Source organism: Abramis brama, assembly GCF_963993115.1.
Source record: "Abramis brama genome assembly, chromosome: 20".
Lineage (NCBI taxonomy): Eukaryota > Metazoa > Chordata > Actinopteri > Cypriniformes > Leuciscidae > Abramis > Abramis brama.
The window spans coordinates 21539078-21554118 of record NC_139982.1 but is presented as its reverse complement, the minus strand read 5'-3'; the positions used below and the strand labels follow the sequence as shown (position 1 = coordinate 21554118).

Sequence of the window (15041 nt, the reverse complement as noted above, 5' to 3'; positions counted from 1 at the left end):
GCGCGTTCATTGTTGATAGCTGGAGTGCTGAGTAGAATGGCGTCTAAGAGATTGTGGTGTTCCGTTCTTGGGTGTAATAATAAGGAACACAGCAGTCATGTTCCTAATTCCGTACAGCTGAAGACGCAGAGGCTGAGTTTGTTTTCGAAGGGAATATTCCCCACGATCAACGTCAATGCTTTCATGTTTGCGCGAATCATTTCACACACCAGACTGCTTTACAAACGAGGGTCAGTAAAAAGCTGGTTTTGCTAAGAAGCTGCTCCTGAAAAAAGTATCGGTACCAACTATTCGTGTTCTTGCTGCACCTCCAGAAGAACTGAAGTGAGTGTAACGTTTTACCTTGACCTTGACCTTTATATTAATCTTTATATTAATCTTTGCAAATCGCTTGCTGCACGCTTCACGATGAATGCGGCTATTTTTACACTCGGGTACATTACGGCATGTTTTCTATGACGTTATCAATATAATTCATAATCCCACGTTTATAATGAACAACGCGTTATGGTTATTGTGTTATTGTGTTAAAAACGGTGTACGTGCAGAACAGAGGGGCGGGGTGAGCAAAGCTCATTATCATTTAAAGACACATGCACTAACAGAGCTGTTTTTGACCAGGTAAAATGAATGTTTTCTTACAATACTAATGAGAATTTTTAATTAAAGTATATTACAAACTTTTAATTTAGACCCTAAAGAATCATATTAGCTTGTACAAAAATGACATTATATGACCCCTTTAATTGTATTGTTATGAATAATATGTAGATAACTTTGGCTTTTGGAAATGTATACTAACAGCATGTAATGTAATCTGATGTTTACACAATTAATTAATTAATTATTTTTAATAATTTGTTTTTTATAGTATTACTTTTTTAAATGTTTTTATAATTATTCGATTTTTTATAATCATTTAGTTTCATTCTTTAAAACAAACAAACACTAATTGGACCCTCTTTCCCCCCCCTCTATTTTAGACTCAATTATCCTATATATTTTTTGGAACAATATCTAATGTGAAAAGCACTATAAATAGGCCTACTCGTCCGTGTTTCAATGACCATTTCATTTCATATTTTTCCATCAGAGACACGTATACGGCATCAGAACATTGTCTGGACTCTGAGGAGACTTAAGTTCACCAGTGGAGCCAGAGCTCTCTCTTAGTCTGGGAATCATGATCTCAAGCAGTAGGGCTGTGTGTGTGTGGGTGTGTGTGTGTGTGTGTGTGTGTGTGTGTGTGTCTGTCTGTGTGTCTGTGTGTCTCTGTGTGTGTGTGTGTGTGTCTGTGTGATTTTTGTAGAGGTTTTTCCTATTAATTTGAATGAACATTGATACTCTGTAATACTTCAGAACATAAAAAGACTCTCATGTCCCAGCATACAGTAGCTGAACATGTTAAATTAAATTAAAATAAGACATTAAGACATATGTCTTTAAGCTAAATTCAAACTGCTTTGGTTTTTGTAACAGATATTTAAAAATTGCCATTCAAAATACGACCTGGGAATAGAATGAAACCTAATACTTTTTGTGGTAACACTTTATTTTAAGGTGTACATGTACATGTACTTACTATAGTAATAACAGTAAAGTATGCATAATTACTTGTAACTAACCCTAAACCTAACCCTGACCGTAACTCTACATGTAGTTAATTAATATTATTCAGTACTTATTTGAGTAAGTACAATGTAACTACATCACCTTAAAATATAGTGGAACCCTTTTTGTTTAAGGTCAATTCACCATTGGTTCCCTCAGCTATTTCTAATGGGTTTTATGACTACAAACTGAACAGCTATATGTTTGCTATAGCTAATTTAATGTTTTTGCATATGATAACATGGTAGGATCATGATACTTGTAAGCATATATATATATATATATATATATATATATATATATATATATATATATATATATATATATATATATATATAGCCTACATAGATCCTCATAAGGGTCCGTTTCAATGGGCCGCTATATGTAACTCGTCCGCCATATTGGAGCGGTCAGTGAACATTCGAGAGCAAGTTGACTGAGGGTCTGCAACCGTATCTATATCTGCAATAGACTTCAGCAGATGATTTTAATAATAAGGAATTACAACCATATACCATATATATATATATATGGTTGTAAGTAACATATTGTACCATGGTGACTAATAGCCCTGTTTTATTGTAGTAAGCATTTGTAGAAATGGTAAGTTTAAGGGTGAGACTTGAGTCAGTGTGATTTAAAACATAAAAAGGCCTCTAAATTATCAACATGATCAAAACTTTGCTGAAAAACCACAAACTACTACATGTCTGATTAGTAGGTCATACTTTTTTGGTATTATTTCTTATGTCAGGCCTTACAAGGTTAAAGGATAGAGGTTAAACAAAGGCTGTTGTTTCGCCCGTCCTGTAGGAGGCAGTCATCCGTGTGAAGTGTCCGTGTCCCGGAGCACGAAAGACGGCGCTTTTCTGTCAAATGTTTTCTGAAGGTAAATTCACGCTGCGAAGCTAGTTTCACATTGACAGCAGACGAGGAAGTCAAACACTGTCCGCGACCGAGTTCCTTTTACAAGCAAGTGAGTATCCTTCAGTATAGACCATTACATGCTGCAGTCGTTTATGTTTATTGTTACTAAAGTTTATGTTTGTAGACATATTCTGCTGCTTGAGTTTACATGAAGTCGGTTGAGTGATGGAGCGCTGCAACACTTGTTTGACTTTTCATTCGATGCGATGAGAGGAGGATGTTGTGTTCATAATTCTGTTTTGTCACTAATTTTGTGTGCATAACTCACTTTTGTCTTAAATCTTGTCTTTTTACTCGTCATTATGTTTTATTGCACAGAAAGAGCTGTCAGTTATGAGGTGTAGTGTGCTGCGACTTCTTTTCCTCATTGGTCCATCACAGCATGGCATTCGGGCTCCGTGTTCCCTGGCCTCTTGTGACTACTTTTAACTGGCAGTGTTAGAATGCAGCCATCAGTGTGACAGCTGCAGATCTCAGTCTCCACACTATGTTGATCATGCTGTGCTTTTGCATGGCATGCTTATTTATTGTGGTTGTTTAATTTGTGAGATTAGTACTGTGTATGTGCCAGTTGCATGCTTGGGAGACTGAAAAGTGTTCTGAAAATGGTAAGCAGTTAATGGCCAAAGAAACACTTAAATGGATAGTTCATCCAAAAATGAGAATTGCTTCCTGTCTTCTGTGGGATATAGGATATTGTCAAAGTTGCTCTTTTTTCGTATCGTGATTCAGAGAAGAAAGTTATATGGGTTTGGAATGACAGGAGGGTGAGTAAACGATGAAAAAAATGTTCATTTTTGGATGGAATGAATGGGCTGTTGTGATTTGCCACATGTTCTTAGTTTGATCCTACCCCCAGCATGTTTAATTTTTGTTCTTTCTTTTTTTCTAGTAGCGTTATAGGATAGCAAGGATTCTTAGTACCATATAGACTGGTAATGGTTAACTTGCTAGTTAATTATATACCATTTTGGACCAGTTGGGCAATTTAGCACTCTTCATTTCTGCAACACCAAGCAAATTAGCTTGTTTCTCAATTTTTACTACATTATTAATAAGTTGCGCAATTATTAATAATTCCAGTAAAGCATTCACTTTAATACATGCACATTGTTGCACTTCATTTGCATCAAGAACAAATGCAAACATTCATAACTTTAAGTAAATAGATAAATTGGATTTTTCAAAATGTAAAAAAAAAAAAATGCTGTTTGGGGTCTGCTAAAGTCTTTAACATTTGTTATATTTGTCAACCAAAATGCAAACCAAAATATTCATAACTTTAAATAATTTTTTTTGTTCCTCCAAGAAAATGACTTGGTTATATTTAGATGAATAAATCATATAGTCACGTTCAGTCATTGGTATACAATTGCAAGGGTTTTGCAGTGCTGCTTTTATCTTCTATATCTTAATGATAAATAATTTATGACAGAAATAACCATTATAACCATAATAAATAAAAGCAATTTACAGGATATGATCTCAAAGGTCATTGGCTCTCTCTGCAAGTGTCTACTGGACTGCTAGATTCATCATCATAGGATCACATTGGCATCTTAAAATGTTCTGGCCTCTGATTTGTTTCCTATGACGTAAAACGGAAATTGGCACTGAGTCAGAAATTGTCTTTTTATTGGGAGATGAGGGTCTGTGGCTCTTACCATTGGAAAAAGCATAACGGCTAATTTGGATGACGTGAGGCACCTCAGCTTATCATATAATGGCATTGACGTAAGTGGCTAGCGTTCAGAGTTTTGTGTTCGTCTTGTAAATAAATGTTCTATATTTGGTGTTGTTTCGCTAGTAAGCTATAGAAAGAGTACATTTATTTATTAAAGTCTTTATATATTGTTTAACTTTATTAATTAAAAAACGTTATCATTATTAGGCTTACACAGCAGTCATACATCATTATAATTCAAGTCTAATTTATTTCTTGAAATCTGGAAACCATAGAGAGAACATGTCATTATTTTATTTATTTTTCCATTCAATTGAAATGGAATACAATATTTATTAATAAATTATTAATTTTCTCTTTTTTTTTATTAAAATGCATTATATCAGCATCATAGTGCATGGCAGTCATAATTTTATAATTGGTAAAACCCCAAAATACAAAGAAAGAAAATACTGATATTGTTTATTTTCTTTAGACAATATAATGCAATATCACTCAATATTACATAATGCCTATTATTAAATACTACTACACATTTGCTGGTGGTAATGCTGTAAATGAGTTCTACCTGTCGCTTCATTCCCTACTTGCCTTCTCTCATAAAATAACATTTTTATCAAGGTAAAATCGACGGATTAGTTCCCAATGAAAGGATTGTTTAGTGTAAAACATGTTGAAGATTAGCGAACAGGCTGTCGATTCATTAGCCTAAATGATAAGCTATTTCCTCACCAAGGAAAATCCGGAGCGTTAACTTTAGCTGTTATGCTTTTTTGGCTGAAGGTTGCAGGCTTGCCTTCCAGTGGCTTTGACTGAGTTACTCTGATTTGGAAACAACAGATGCCTTAAAGAGACAGTTCACCCCAAAATTTTGTTCCAAACCTGTTTGTCTTTTTCTTCTGTGATCATTTTGGTCACAATCATAATATGAAATTTACATACTGTTTCATCTCTAGTTTGGCCCCTGTCACCAAAATTTCAGACCAGCCCGACACAGCAACATCAACTCAACCAATGACACGTGTTTGGGGCGGAGCTATCTGATTGTCTGACCAATAGCAGATAGGGGTGTGTTTAGAAGCATTTTTTGCAATTCCAGAAATGCCTTAAAAGACCGTAGAGATGTAAACATAATGAAACCTGTACACTTAGGGATGAAAAATGAATAAACATAGTAGACATTTATATAGTATGTGGTATTCAACATGAACTTAAACACTTACTTACTTTGACATGTTTGCATAACACGAAATCTAGATTGCACAACAGAAGTGTTGCATTATCCAAGGGTGTTTTTGCAAGCATTTATTATTATCTCGTTTTGGTTTCTGATCAACGTTGTGTCCGTTAAGGTGTTCACATTTTTTTCAAAAGGCTTAGGCCTATATCTTCATATTATCTTGTAAGGATAGTGGACTCTTGTTCCTTTGTTGCTTTAGCTGTAAGTGATAGTAACATCTATTTATGAGTTTATTTATCTCTGTGTGTGTTTTGCTTGACCCTGGGGCGCTGTAGACGGCTTCCTCTCAACTTAATGTTCCCTGTCAACACGTCCACAGCGCGATGAGTTATCTTTGGAAGTCGCAGGCCTCAACATTTGATCCAAGTCTCACCCCTCCCCCAGATTCACCTCTGCCAGGGGCCTGTGGCTATTATTGGGCCCTAAGTCACATGCAAAGTGTTTGGTATTTGAAGTTTGTAGTATTCTTAAAAAGCGCAAAATATGTCAGAGGAACACTATAAATTCATATCTGGATGGCTTGATGGGAGACATTGTGTAAAACTAGCCCAGGGATAGTTTGGATTGAACTACAGCGCACTGTTTGTTTAGAAGGATAGGTAGCATGGCGTGTATCAGCATGGTATGGAAATATGATATGAAACAGCATATGTATCCAACAGTGCATTCTTTTCCTTGCAGTCAGCATACTGGGAAGCGTGGCATCACTTTGGAAATTGTAGGCTAAGTGTAACTGTAAGACTTGTTTAGTTTAACTACTTAAGAATTTGTATTAGCATTATTAGTGGCACTTGCTAAGCCAAACATTACTTTTATTATTCCATATGCACTAGGGACAAGAATGATATACTAGCAAAACCTTAAAAATCACCCACAACACTCTAGCAAACACATAGCAATTGTTGACTTCCTAGAATTCTGGTGGCGAGTTTTCACTCGCATTTTGTCCTAAAAATTTAAACATCTATGGCCGGTTTCACAGACAAGGCTTAAGCTAGTTCCAGTCTAAAATGCATGTTTAAACAGTCTTAACTGAAAGCAACTTGTTTTGTCTCAAGATGCACACCAGTAATGTTTGTTTTTTTTCCTTTGGGATGTTTATAAAATCTACTTAAATGTCTCAAGGCCTTATCCTGGCTTAATCTAAGCCTTGTCTGTGAAACCAGGTCATTGTTTTACTCACTCTTTCAATGTCATTTTAGATTAAACATCTGCAAAATTAATACATATTCAAAAAAATGGGGTAAAAGTTACTTATGTTAACATTAGCATTATATTAATTTCTGCATATACCCGTTGTATGAATTTAATGTTGTATAATTTAACATTTGTTGTATATTGTAAATGAATAGAATAGAAAGTAGAATAGAAAGTTCAATAGAACAGCATTTATTTGAAATCGGTCTTTTGTAACTTTTAACTTTAAGTATTAAAATTATTTATTTCAAAAACAATCTTACTGACTCAAAATTTTTGAACAGTTGTGCATAAATATATGAACTTATATTGTGTGTTGGATCTTACTTTATTGCAGGTAGGAGCAGGAAGAGATTTTGTGAGATAAATTATTAAATTCGCATAAATTCAAAATATTCCTGGTTTTGGAAGGATGACACCAAATCTGTAAGGATTAAACACATCATCATTGAAGACACTTCTGGAGCCTCATCCAACTGAAGTACACACCTCATCTAATGTTTCCACCACTGAGCTTCAGCACAAGATGGTGTGCTGGGAATGTGACTGTTTGACAGAGACTCGACAGAAATGTCAAAGTCAAGCGGACAGGGGATGTCCAACATCGGACTCCCCCAGTTCCTGATTGGAAGTGAGGGTGGTGAAAGCAGAGAACTGGATGACAAAGACATGAGGAACATCTCAGGGCCTTACGGGGAGGATGAGGAGGAGGATCAGGTACCGGAATTGCCCAGGGATCAATGATATTCCTATTCATGGCATGGGATCTTTTCATGAATATAAGCATTGTTGAATTGTGATGATCATGTGATGTCTTCTTTTATTAGGCAGAGCGTCAGATCGTGGTGGGGATCTGCTCCATGATGAAGAAATCAAATTCCAAACCAATGACTGAGATTATGGAGAGGCTCTGTAAATTTGAGTACATCACCGTGGTCATTTTTTCAGAGGAGGTTATACTTAATGAACCGGTGGAGAAGTGGCCGTTGTGTGACTGCCTCATTTCCTTCCATTCCAAAGGTATCTGACATCACACTCAGTTTCACTTGCACTTTTACTCTCTTGAAGTCTTGATGTGCCATATTGTCTTGTATTATTAATGCTGCCTTCAAAACATGTCACAATGATTGGTGTTTATTACATTAGTACATCATAAAGTCACTTTTACCAATTGAAGCCCTGGCTTTTAAAATTGGTTTGTGTGTCAAATGAGGGAAGTGAAATTATGGCGCAACTGTTAACTGTATAATTTAGTTTGAAAAGTTTGGGGTCAGTAAGATTTATTTTTTTTTTTTTAAAGAAATTAATACTTTTATTCTTCAAGGATGCATTACATTGACACAAAGTAAACACATTTTTAATGAATAAAAAAGAGTTCTGTTTCAAATAAATGCTGTTGTTCAAACTTTGTTCTGAAACAATCCTGAAAAAAATGCCTAACGTTTTCCACAAAGTTTTTAACATTTATAATAATAAACATTTCTTAAGCAACAAATCAACATATTAGAATGATATCTGAAGGATCATGTGATGTTGAAAATTCAGCTTTGCCATCACAGGAGTAAAATATATTCAAATAGAAAACCGTTATTATGTTGGTGTGAGAATACTGATATTCTAGAAAGAATAAAATTCTGTTGCTTCTAACCTGAGTGATAATCTTATGTGGAAATATAGCCGAAATTACAGCAACTGTTATTTTGTCAGACAGCGTCTCGATTATAAATTAGGATTTTACTGCAGAGCAGCAGCTTGGAAGTAATGGGCCATGTTTCAGTCACAAATTCATATTCGTCCTATTGTCTGACAACAGAAACTGATAAATAAATAGATGAAAAATTTTGTTTGGAATTTGGCTGTACAGACACTAGACAGAATGCAAATGCGACGTGTGATGACGTCATGGATATGCTTATTTGCGTATGACTTTATCTAGCGACATTTAGCGACTTTTTGAACAGGCTTTAGCTACTTTCCATTGAAAATAGTTGGCAACAGGAAACAAACCTGGAAAGAGACGTGGGGATAAAAACAAGAGGTCCGAATTATTAATGGGATATATCATAAATTAAATCGGGAGAGCAGACCACAAATGCGCAGTATATGTTGTGCTTTGGAATACAAAGGAAAAAAGAAAATAACCAGGAGGAAAAGAATGCTGTGACTGAAAAGAGCTCTTGCCATAGATAGTCTTGTTATACCATGCAACATTAAAATACCAATTTTTTTTTCTCATCTTGAAGGATTTCCCCTTGACAAAGCAGTGGGTTATGCCAAACTAAGAAACCCCCTCCTTATCAATGACCTCAACATGCAGTATTTCATTCAAGACAGGTGTGGTAAATCTTCCTCTGAAATAATCTTGACAAGCAAACCCCATTTGGAGAGTTGACTGAGACATAACTATCTGCTCATGGCTTTAGGAGGGAAGTTTACAGGATTCTACAGGAAGAAGGCATTGACCTTCCACGCTATGCAGTGTTGAACAGGGACCCCGACAGGCCAGAGGGTAAAGGTTATTTACCTTTGTCATCATTTTATATACATACATCACCATAATATATTCACTGTCATGTTGTTCCAAACCCATATGCTGTCATTTTGACTTTGCAACATCAGAGTGTAACCTGGTGGAGAGCGAGGACCATGTGGAAGTGAACGGGGAAGTGTTTCATAAACCTTTTGTGGAGAAGCCCGTCTCCGCCGAGGACCACAATGTCTACATCTATTACCCAACCTCGGCCGGTGGGGGCAGCCAGCGTCTCTTTAGAAAGGTACACAACTGCTAACTTTTAATAACTTTAGATTTGTTTGGTCTGGAGCTCATACCGTCTTCTGTAGATTGGCAGTCGGAGCAGTGTTTATTCTCCTGAAAGTACCGTTCGTAAGACTGGATCTTACATCTACGAGGAGTTCATGCCAACAGATGGCACAGATGTTAAGGTACCTAAGTTTCTCATGTCTAAACATTATGTGGTGGCTGGATAGTTTGTTTATTCCTGATGGATGTTGTAGGTTTACACAGTAGGGCCTGATTACGCTCACGCCGAGGCCCGTAAGTCTCCTGCTCTGGATGGGAAAGTAGAGAGAGACAGTGAGGGGAAGGAGATCCGCTATCCTGTGATGCTAACCGCAATGGAGAAGCTCGTGGCCAGAAAAGTGTGTCTTGCATTTAAGGTAAGCCTCGCAAAAGAAAAACACAGTGTTTTGTCAGTAGCTAAAGGTTAAGAATGATAATGAATGAGTTTTTTGTTTCATAACGTCTTTCCAACCCAGCAAACAGTGTGTGGTTTTGACCTCCTCCGAGCAAATGGCCACTCTTTTGTTTGTGACGTTAATGGCTTCAGCTTTGTAAAGAACTCCATGAAGTACTATGATGATTGTGCCAAAGTTCTGGGGTAGGTGAAGCCCTGTTGCTGCCTTCTTGTCTGTGGTAACTCGACAACTATGTAACCGCATAATATCAAACAATTTCACCTTTTCTTTGAAAGTCATCACATAATCATCAAACAAACATTTCTTTTTCTGAACTAAGCTTTGAATTTAAAATGCATCTCTGCTGAAAAAACATCTTAAACCAGTCTAAACTTGTTTGCTGGTCTCCCAGCATGGTAAGGCTGGTCTGTTGACTGGATTTGGGGGGGGGGAGGGGAGCTCAGCTCATATCTAAACCAGCTAAATACTTGGCAGGCTGGAAGTTAAGGCCAGCTTTATACTTTATGTATATAGCGCTTTATACAATACTGATTGTTTCAAAGCAGCTTCACGGTAACAAGAAAATAACAGTATTAATGTTGAAAAGTTCTTCAGTTATGAAACAAACACGTTTCAGCTGTTTAAGGGATAGTTCACCCAAATATGAAAATTCTGTCATAATTTACTCACCCTCAAGTTGTTCCGTATGAATGTCTTTATTCTGCTGAACACAAATGAAGATATTTGGAAGAATGTGGGTAACCAAGCAGATCTCGGGCCCCATTGACTTCCATAGTATTTTATTTTCCTACTGTGATAGTCAATGGGGCCCGAGATCTGTTTGGTTACCCACATTCTTCAAAACATCTGTTATGTTCAGCAGAACAAAGAAATGCATGTAGGTTTGGAACGACTTGAGGGGTGAGTAAATGATGACAGAATTTTCATTTTTTGGTGAACTATCCCTTTAAGCAGCTCTAAAGAAGACAGTAGTGTCATTATTCAGCTCAATTTTGTTTATTTATTCTAAATTGTTAACTAAATTCAGTCTAGTTTAATAATAGTGCAATGAGGTTAATTCAGCTATAAGCAGCTCTAAAGAAAGGAATAGTGTCGTTGTTCAGCTGAGAGTACTCATTCCTATCTTATAAGATCATTTCTGGTTATTTTTAGCTCATATTTGATGCCTTTCCCTCAGGAACATGGTGATGCGAGAGCTGGCTCCTCAGTTTCACATTCCCTGGTCCATCCCCATGGAAGCAGAGGACATCCCTATTGTCCCGACTACCTCAGGAACCATGTGGGTTGCCACTCTTGTCCTAAGGATATATTTCTCTTTCCCGTTTGTGGAGTCTGGATTATTAAAACCAATTAGGTAGAATTATACGCTTACTATGAGTGCCATTGCTTTTAAAATGGGATATGTCTTCTTGTCTGAAGGATGGAGCTTCGTTGTGTTATTGCTGTAATTCGTCATGGTGACCGTACGCCCAAACAGAAGATGAAGATGGAGGTCAGGAACGCCTTGTAAGTGACAGATTCTAATAGGCTGCTTTCACACCACAACTAAATACAGTTTTCACTCTTGTTCTGAGTGCTTAAAGGCCTCACACCAAGAACTATAATTATAACGATAACTATATTAGCATCCACACCAATGCACAGTAACGTTCTGTTTATTATAATATTTATTACATTCTCTTTTGTGGTCTGCCACTTTAAATACTCAAGCTCTTTAAAGCATGATGGATTCTGATTGGCTCAATGTTGTTGTGAATGGGCCAAAGATATAGCTATGATTGAAGAATTTTATTTTCTGGTTATGACCGATCCCATTTCTCTTAGGTTTTTTGAATTGTTCGAAAAATACGGTGGCTATAAGTCCGGAAAACTCAAGCTGAAGAAACCAAAACAGCTCCAGGTGGGTCTGTTTAGATCTACACATTTAATTTATTTCTATGACAAGTGCAAGCAATTTTACACAATGTTTGTTTCAGAACAGGCTTGCCTGCAGCCTTATGATTTATTTTCTTTAAGGCCTGAAGTTTGCACCACTGAGTCAAACAGGATTGAGCTGGCTTTTTTTAAGAGAGATGTAGTGTTGTTATGTCTGGAATGCTGCAGCCATGAGACTCATTGGGCTGTCATGCACATGTCCATCTGCTGTTGGGTTTTGTGTGAAAATTTACCATGTGGTCAATTGATTTAGGTCTAGGCCTATTTGATCCTATCATAACAATCCATTAAGAAACTGTAATACATCCAGAACTCAGCCGTCTGGGTAGTAACAACTGTTTGCCAAAATATTTCCGCTGTACTTTATCAATTACTCTGACTTCCCATACAGGCACGTAATGATTTTAAAATTTGGTTTTAACATTTTTCAGCTGTGATGTTTTACAGGAAGTGCTGGATATTGCTCGTCAGCTGTTGGCAGAACTAGTCCTACATAATGATTGTGAAATCGAGGAGAAGAAATCCAAACTAGAACAGCTGAAGACGGTTCTGGAGATGTGAGTAAACTGTTCAAAAGTATAATACTGATTTACCCAACTCTCCGTTTCCAACTTTGGTGGTGGAAAGCTACTGCACACACAACATCATCTCCTCTCGATCCATTTCTAAAACATGTTGGATTCCTTCTGTCTTCTATGTACTCCTCTGAAGATTCCCACTTCTCTTGCACAAGGTCTGGCCAAAAATGTAATAATTCCCAAACAAATATTGTATTCTTGATTAGCTTCACTATAGAAATTAGTCATCAGTACAGTACATTTACATCAGTTTCCATGCAGAATCTGCACAAATGTTTGCATATTTTATACACGATAAAACCGTGTATAAAATATGCAAACATTTGTGCAGATTCTGCATGGAAACTGATGTAAATGTACTGTACTGATGACTAATTTCTATAGTGAAGCTAATCAAGAATACAATATTTGTTTAGCTAAAATAGTAAAGAATGAAAGGAAGAATTGTTTACTTTTGAATTAAAAAATGTTTTATATAAAGTAGGGGCTGCTAACAAGTGAAGAAGTTTAAATGAATTTGCTTTGCAGAGATCTTTTGAGTAGAAAAAACGTGCAAACCTGGTCAGACTTAATTTCGTTGTTAAACTTGCATTGCTATTATGTCTTTTAGTCTTGAGCTTCGTGGATTCTTATGTCAGGAAAATAATTTGATATTTCATGAACAGCTGACTGTATGTAACTGACTGTAGTGTGACCTTGACTCATTTGCTTCCTTAGTTGTCCTCATATGGATGAGTTTCTTAACTTCATTCCTTTTCTCTCTCTTCTCCTCTCTCTGTGTCCCTCTTTGTGTCCTGGCCGGTCTCTCCATAGGGAATCCAGTCTGAATGATAATCAGTGCGCACCCTCATATCCCCTGTCTCTTTAGAATCAGGCAAAGTGGATCCTAACCCTCATTAACCTGAGATCTTGTCCAAATTACTGACACTTTAATGAGGGCTCCAAAAATTGACAGTACCTTGGAGATGAATCCCTTTTGCAATTCTGTGTGGCATCTGCATGCCATTTTGAAAGTGTTTCTAATCCCTGACGATCCCTCACTTCCTCCGTCCTCCTCTCACTGAACTCAAATGAGGGACCTAATCAACACATTATCGGTTGTTCAGGGTCGTAGATTAACTAGGAAACAGGTGCTTGGGGAAGTGCTTTGCTTTGGTATGATTAAATGTAATGCAGTGGAGCAAATGGTGGCAAATTCACTCCAGAGTTGGTTTCTGGCCAAATGAGATTAAAAAGAACACCTTTAGTCCAGGTTTAGACCAAGTTGTATCATATGTAACCCTGGATCACAAAACCAGTCACAAGGGTCAATTTTCTGAAATTGAGATGTATACATCATCTGAGAGTTGAATAAATAAGCTTTCCATTGATGTATGGTTTGTTAGGATAGGATGGCCGAGAGACAACTATTTGAAAATCTTGAATCTGAGGTTGCAAAAAAATCGAAACATTGAGAATATCGCCCATATCCAGACAACTGTATGGGCACATTTGATCATTTCAATGTATTCTTTCTGGATAAAAGTATTAATTTCTTTTAATATAATTTCTTTCTTATGGACCCCAAACTTTTGAACAGTAGTATATGGATGCATATGAATGATTTATATAAAAATCTATTTTAAGAAATATATATAATTAAATTGTAGACTAGAGACCAACCATCCAGAATTCTCCACTCTCTGCTGTATTGTGTAACTTAAAAAACGTGGCACTGTTGCAGAAGCCACGTTTTATTCCTCCCAAAGCCTGTCATTCCTGTAGAGACAGCCCTGGTATGACACAGATTAACCCCTGCCAGCTTGGGAAGGTCACTCAGATACATGTTTCCAGAAACATGGGGGCACAGAGCACCTGCTAGCAGTTTGAGCCCAGTGCTATGTCTGATGTGTGCTGTCTGTGTTGTTCAGTGGGAGAATGCTTATAAAGAGGGGCTGGTATGTTCATGTCCCCCTGCCCCATGTATTGTCTTTCAGGTATGGCCATTTCTCTGGCATCAACAGGAAGGTGCAGCTGACTTACCTGCCAAATGGACAGCCCAAAGCATCCAGTGAGGAGGAAGGTGAGTGTGTTTAATACATGTGTTTTAATATATGTTACCTTGCTGTTGTATAACGTTTGACCTCTGAACCTGTGGCAGACTCTCTGAAGGAGGGTCCATCTCTACTGCTGGTGTTGAAGTGGGGTGGTGAGCTGACCCCAGCAGGTAGAGTTCAGGCTGAGGAGCTGGGACGAGCCTTCCGCTGCATGTACCCTGGAGGACAAGGTATAACACTACGCCTGCATCAGCCAGAAAGCTTTACTAATAAACAGGATGCAAATAAAATAGATCCAAATACTTTTTTGAAAATGAAGTCACACTTAACAGTAAGAAAACCACTTGGTTTGATATATTTAATACAATGACATTCAGACATATTTTAGTGCGACTTAAGTGTCTATATACTTTTCTGTCAGAACCACTACTGTTAAATATTATTAACAAACAGTTTGGTTTGGCGGTATGGTTCTGTTCTGGGCAAGAACTTTCCGCCCATCCATGCAGCCTAGCATGGACAAGAGCAGGGAGCGCAGCGATAACCCCCTTAGGGTAAACAGAACAGAACCAACATGAATGTATTACAGAGATCATTAACATTCTTAAAGGAATAGT

At 37.2% G+C, this 15041-nt stretch overlaps 1 protein-coding gene across 8 annotated transcripts in view; it reads left to right on the top strand.

Moving 5' to 3' along the window:
• The first annotated feature begins 2457 nt into the window (after positions 1-2457).
• The window catches only part of ppip5k1b (diphosphoinositol pentakisphosphate kinase 1b), a 32660-nt gene continuing 20076 nt past the window's right edge, over positions 2458-15041 (top strand). For 5 of the 8 annotated variants that reach the window (XM_084095167.1, XM_084095165.1, XM_084095164.1 and 2 more), the window contains exons 1-15: positions 2458-2587; positions 6997-7376; positions 7487-7679; positions 8903-8993; positions 9083-9168; positions 9279-9433; positions 9501-9602; positions 9675-9836; positions 9936-10057; positions 11053-11154; positions 11295-11381; positions 11700-11775; positions 12258-12367; positions 14365-14450; positions 14529-14654. In XM_084095167.1, coding sequence (XP_083951293.1) covers positions 7230-7376; positions 7487-7679; positions 8903-8993; positions 9083-9168; positions 9279-9433; positions 9501-9602; positions 9675-9836; positions 9936-10057; positions 11053-11154; positions 11295-11381; positions 11700-11775; positions 12258-12367; positions 14365-14450; positions 14529-14654 — 1645 coding nt within the window. In that variant the 5' untranslated portion in view covers positions 2458-2587; positions 6997-7229. Of the gene's footprint in view, positions 2588-6996; positions 7377-7486; positions 7680-8902; positions 8994-9082; positions 9175-9278; positions 9434-9500; positions 9603-9674; positions 9837-9935; positions 10058-11052; positions 11155-11294; positions 11382-11699; positions 11776-12257; positions 12368-14364; positions 14451-14528; positions 14655-15041 lie in introns of all 8 variants that reach the window. The other 3 variants (XM_084095168.1, XM_084095166.1, XM_084095161.1) reach the window with 1 other exon arrangement.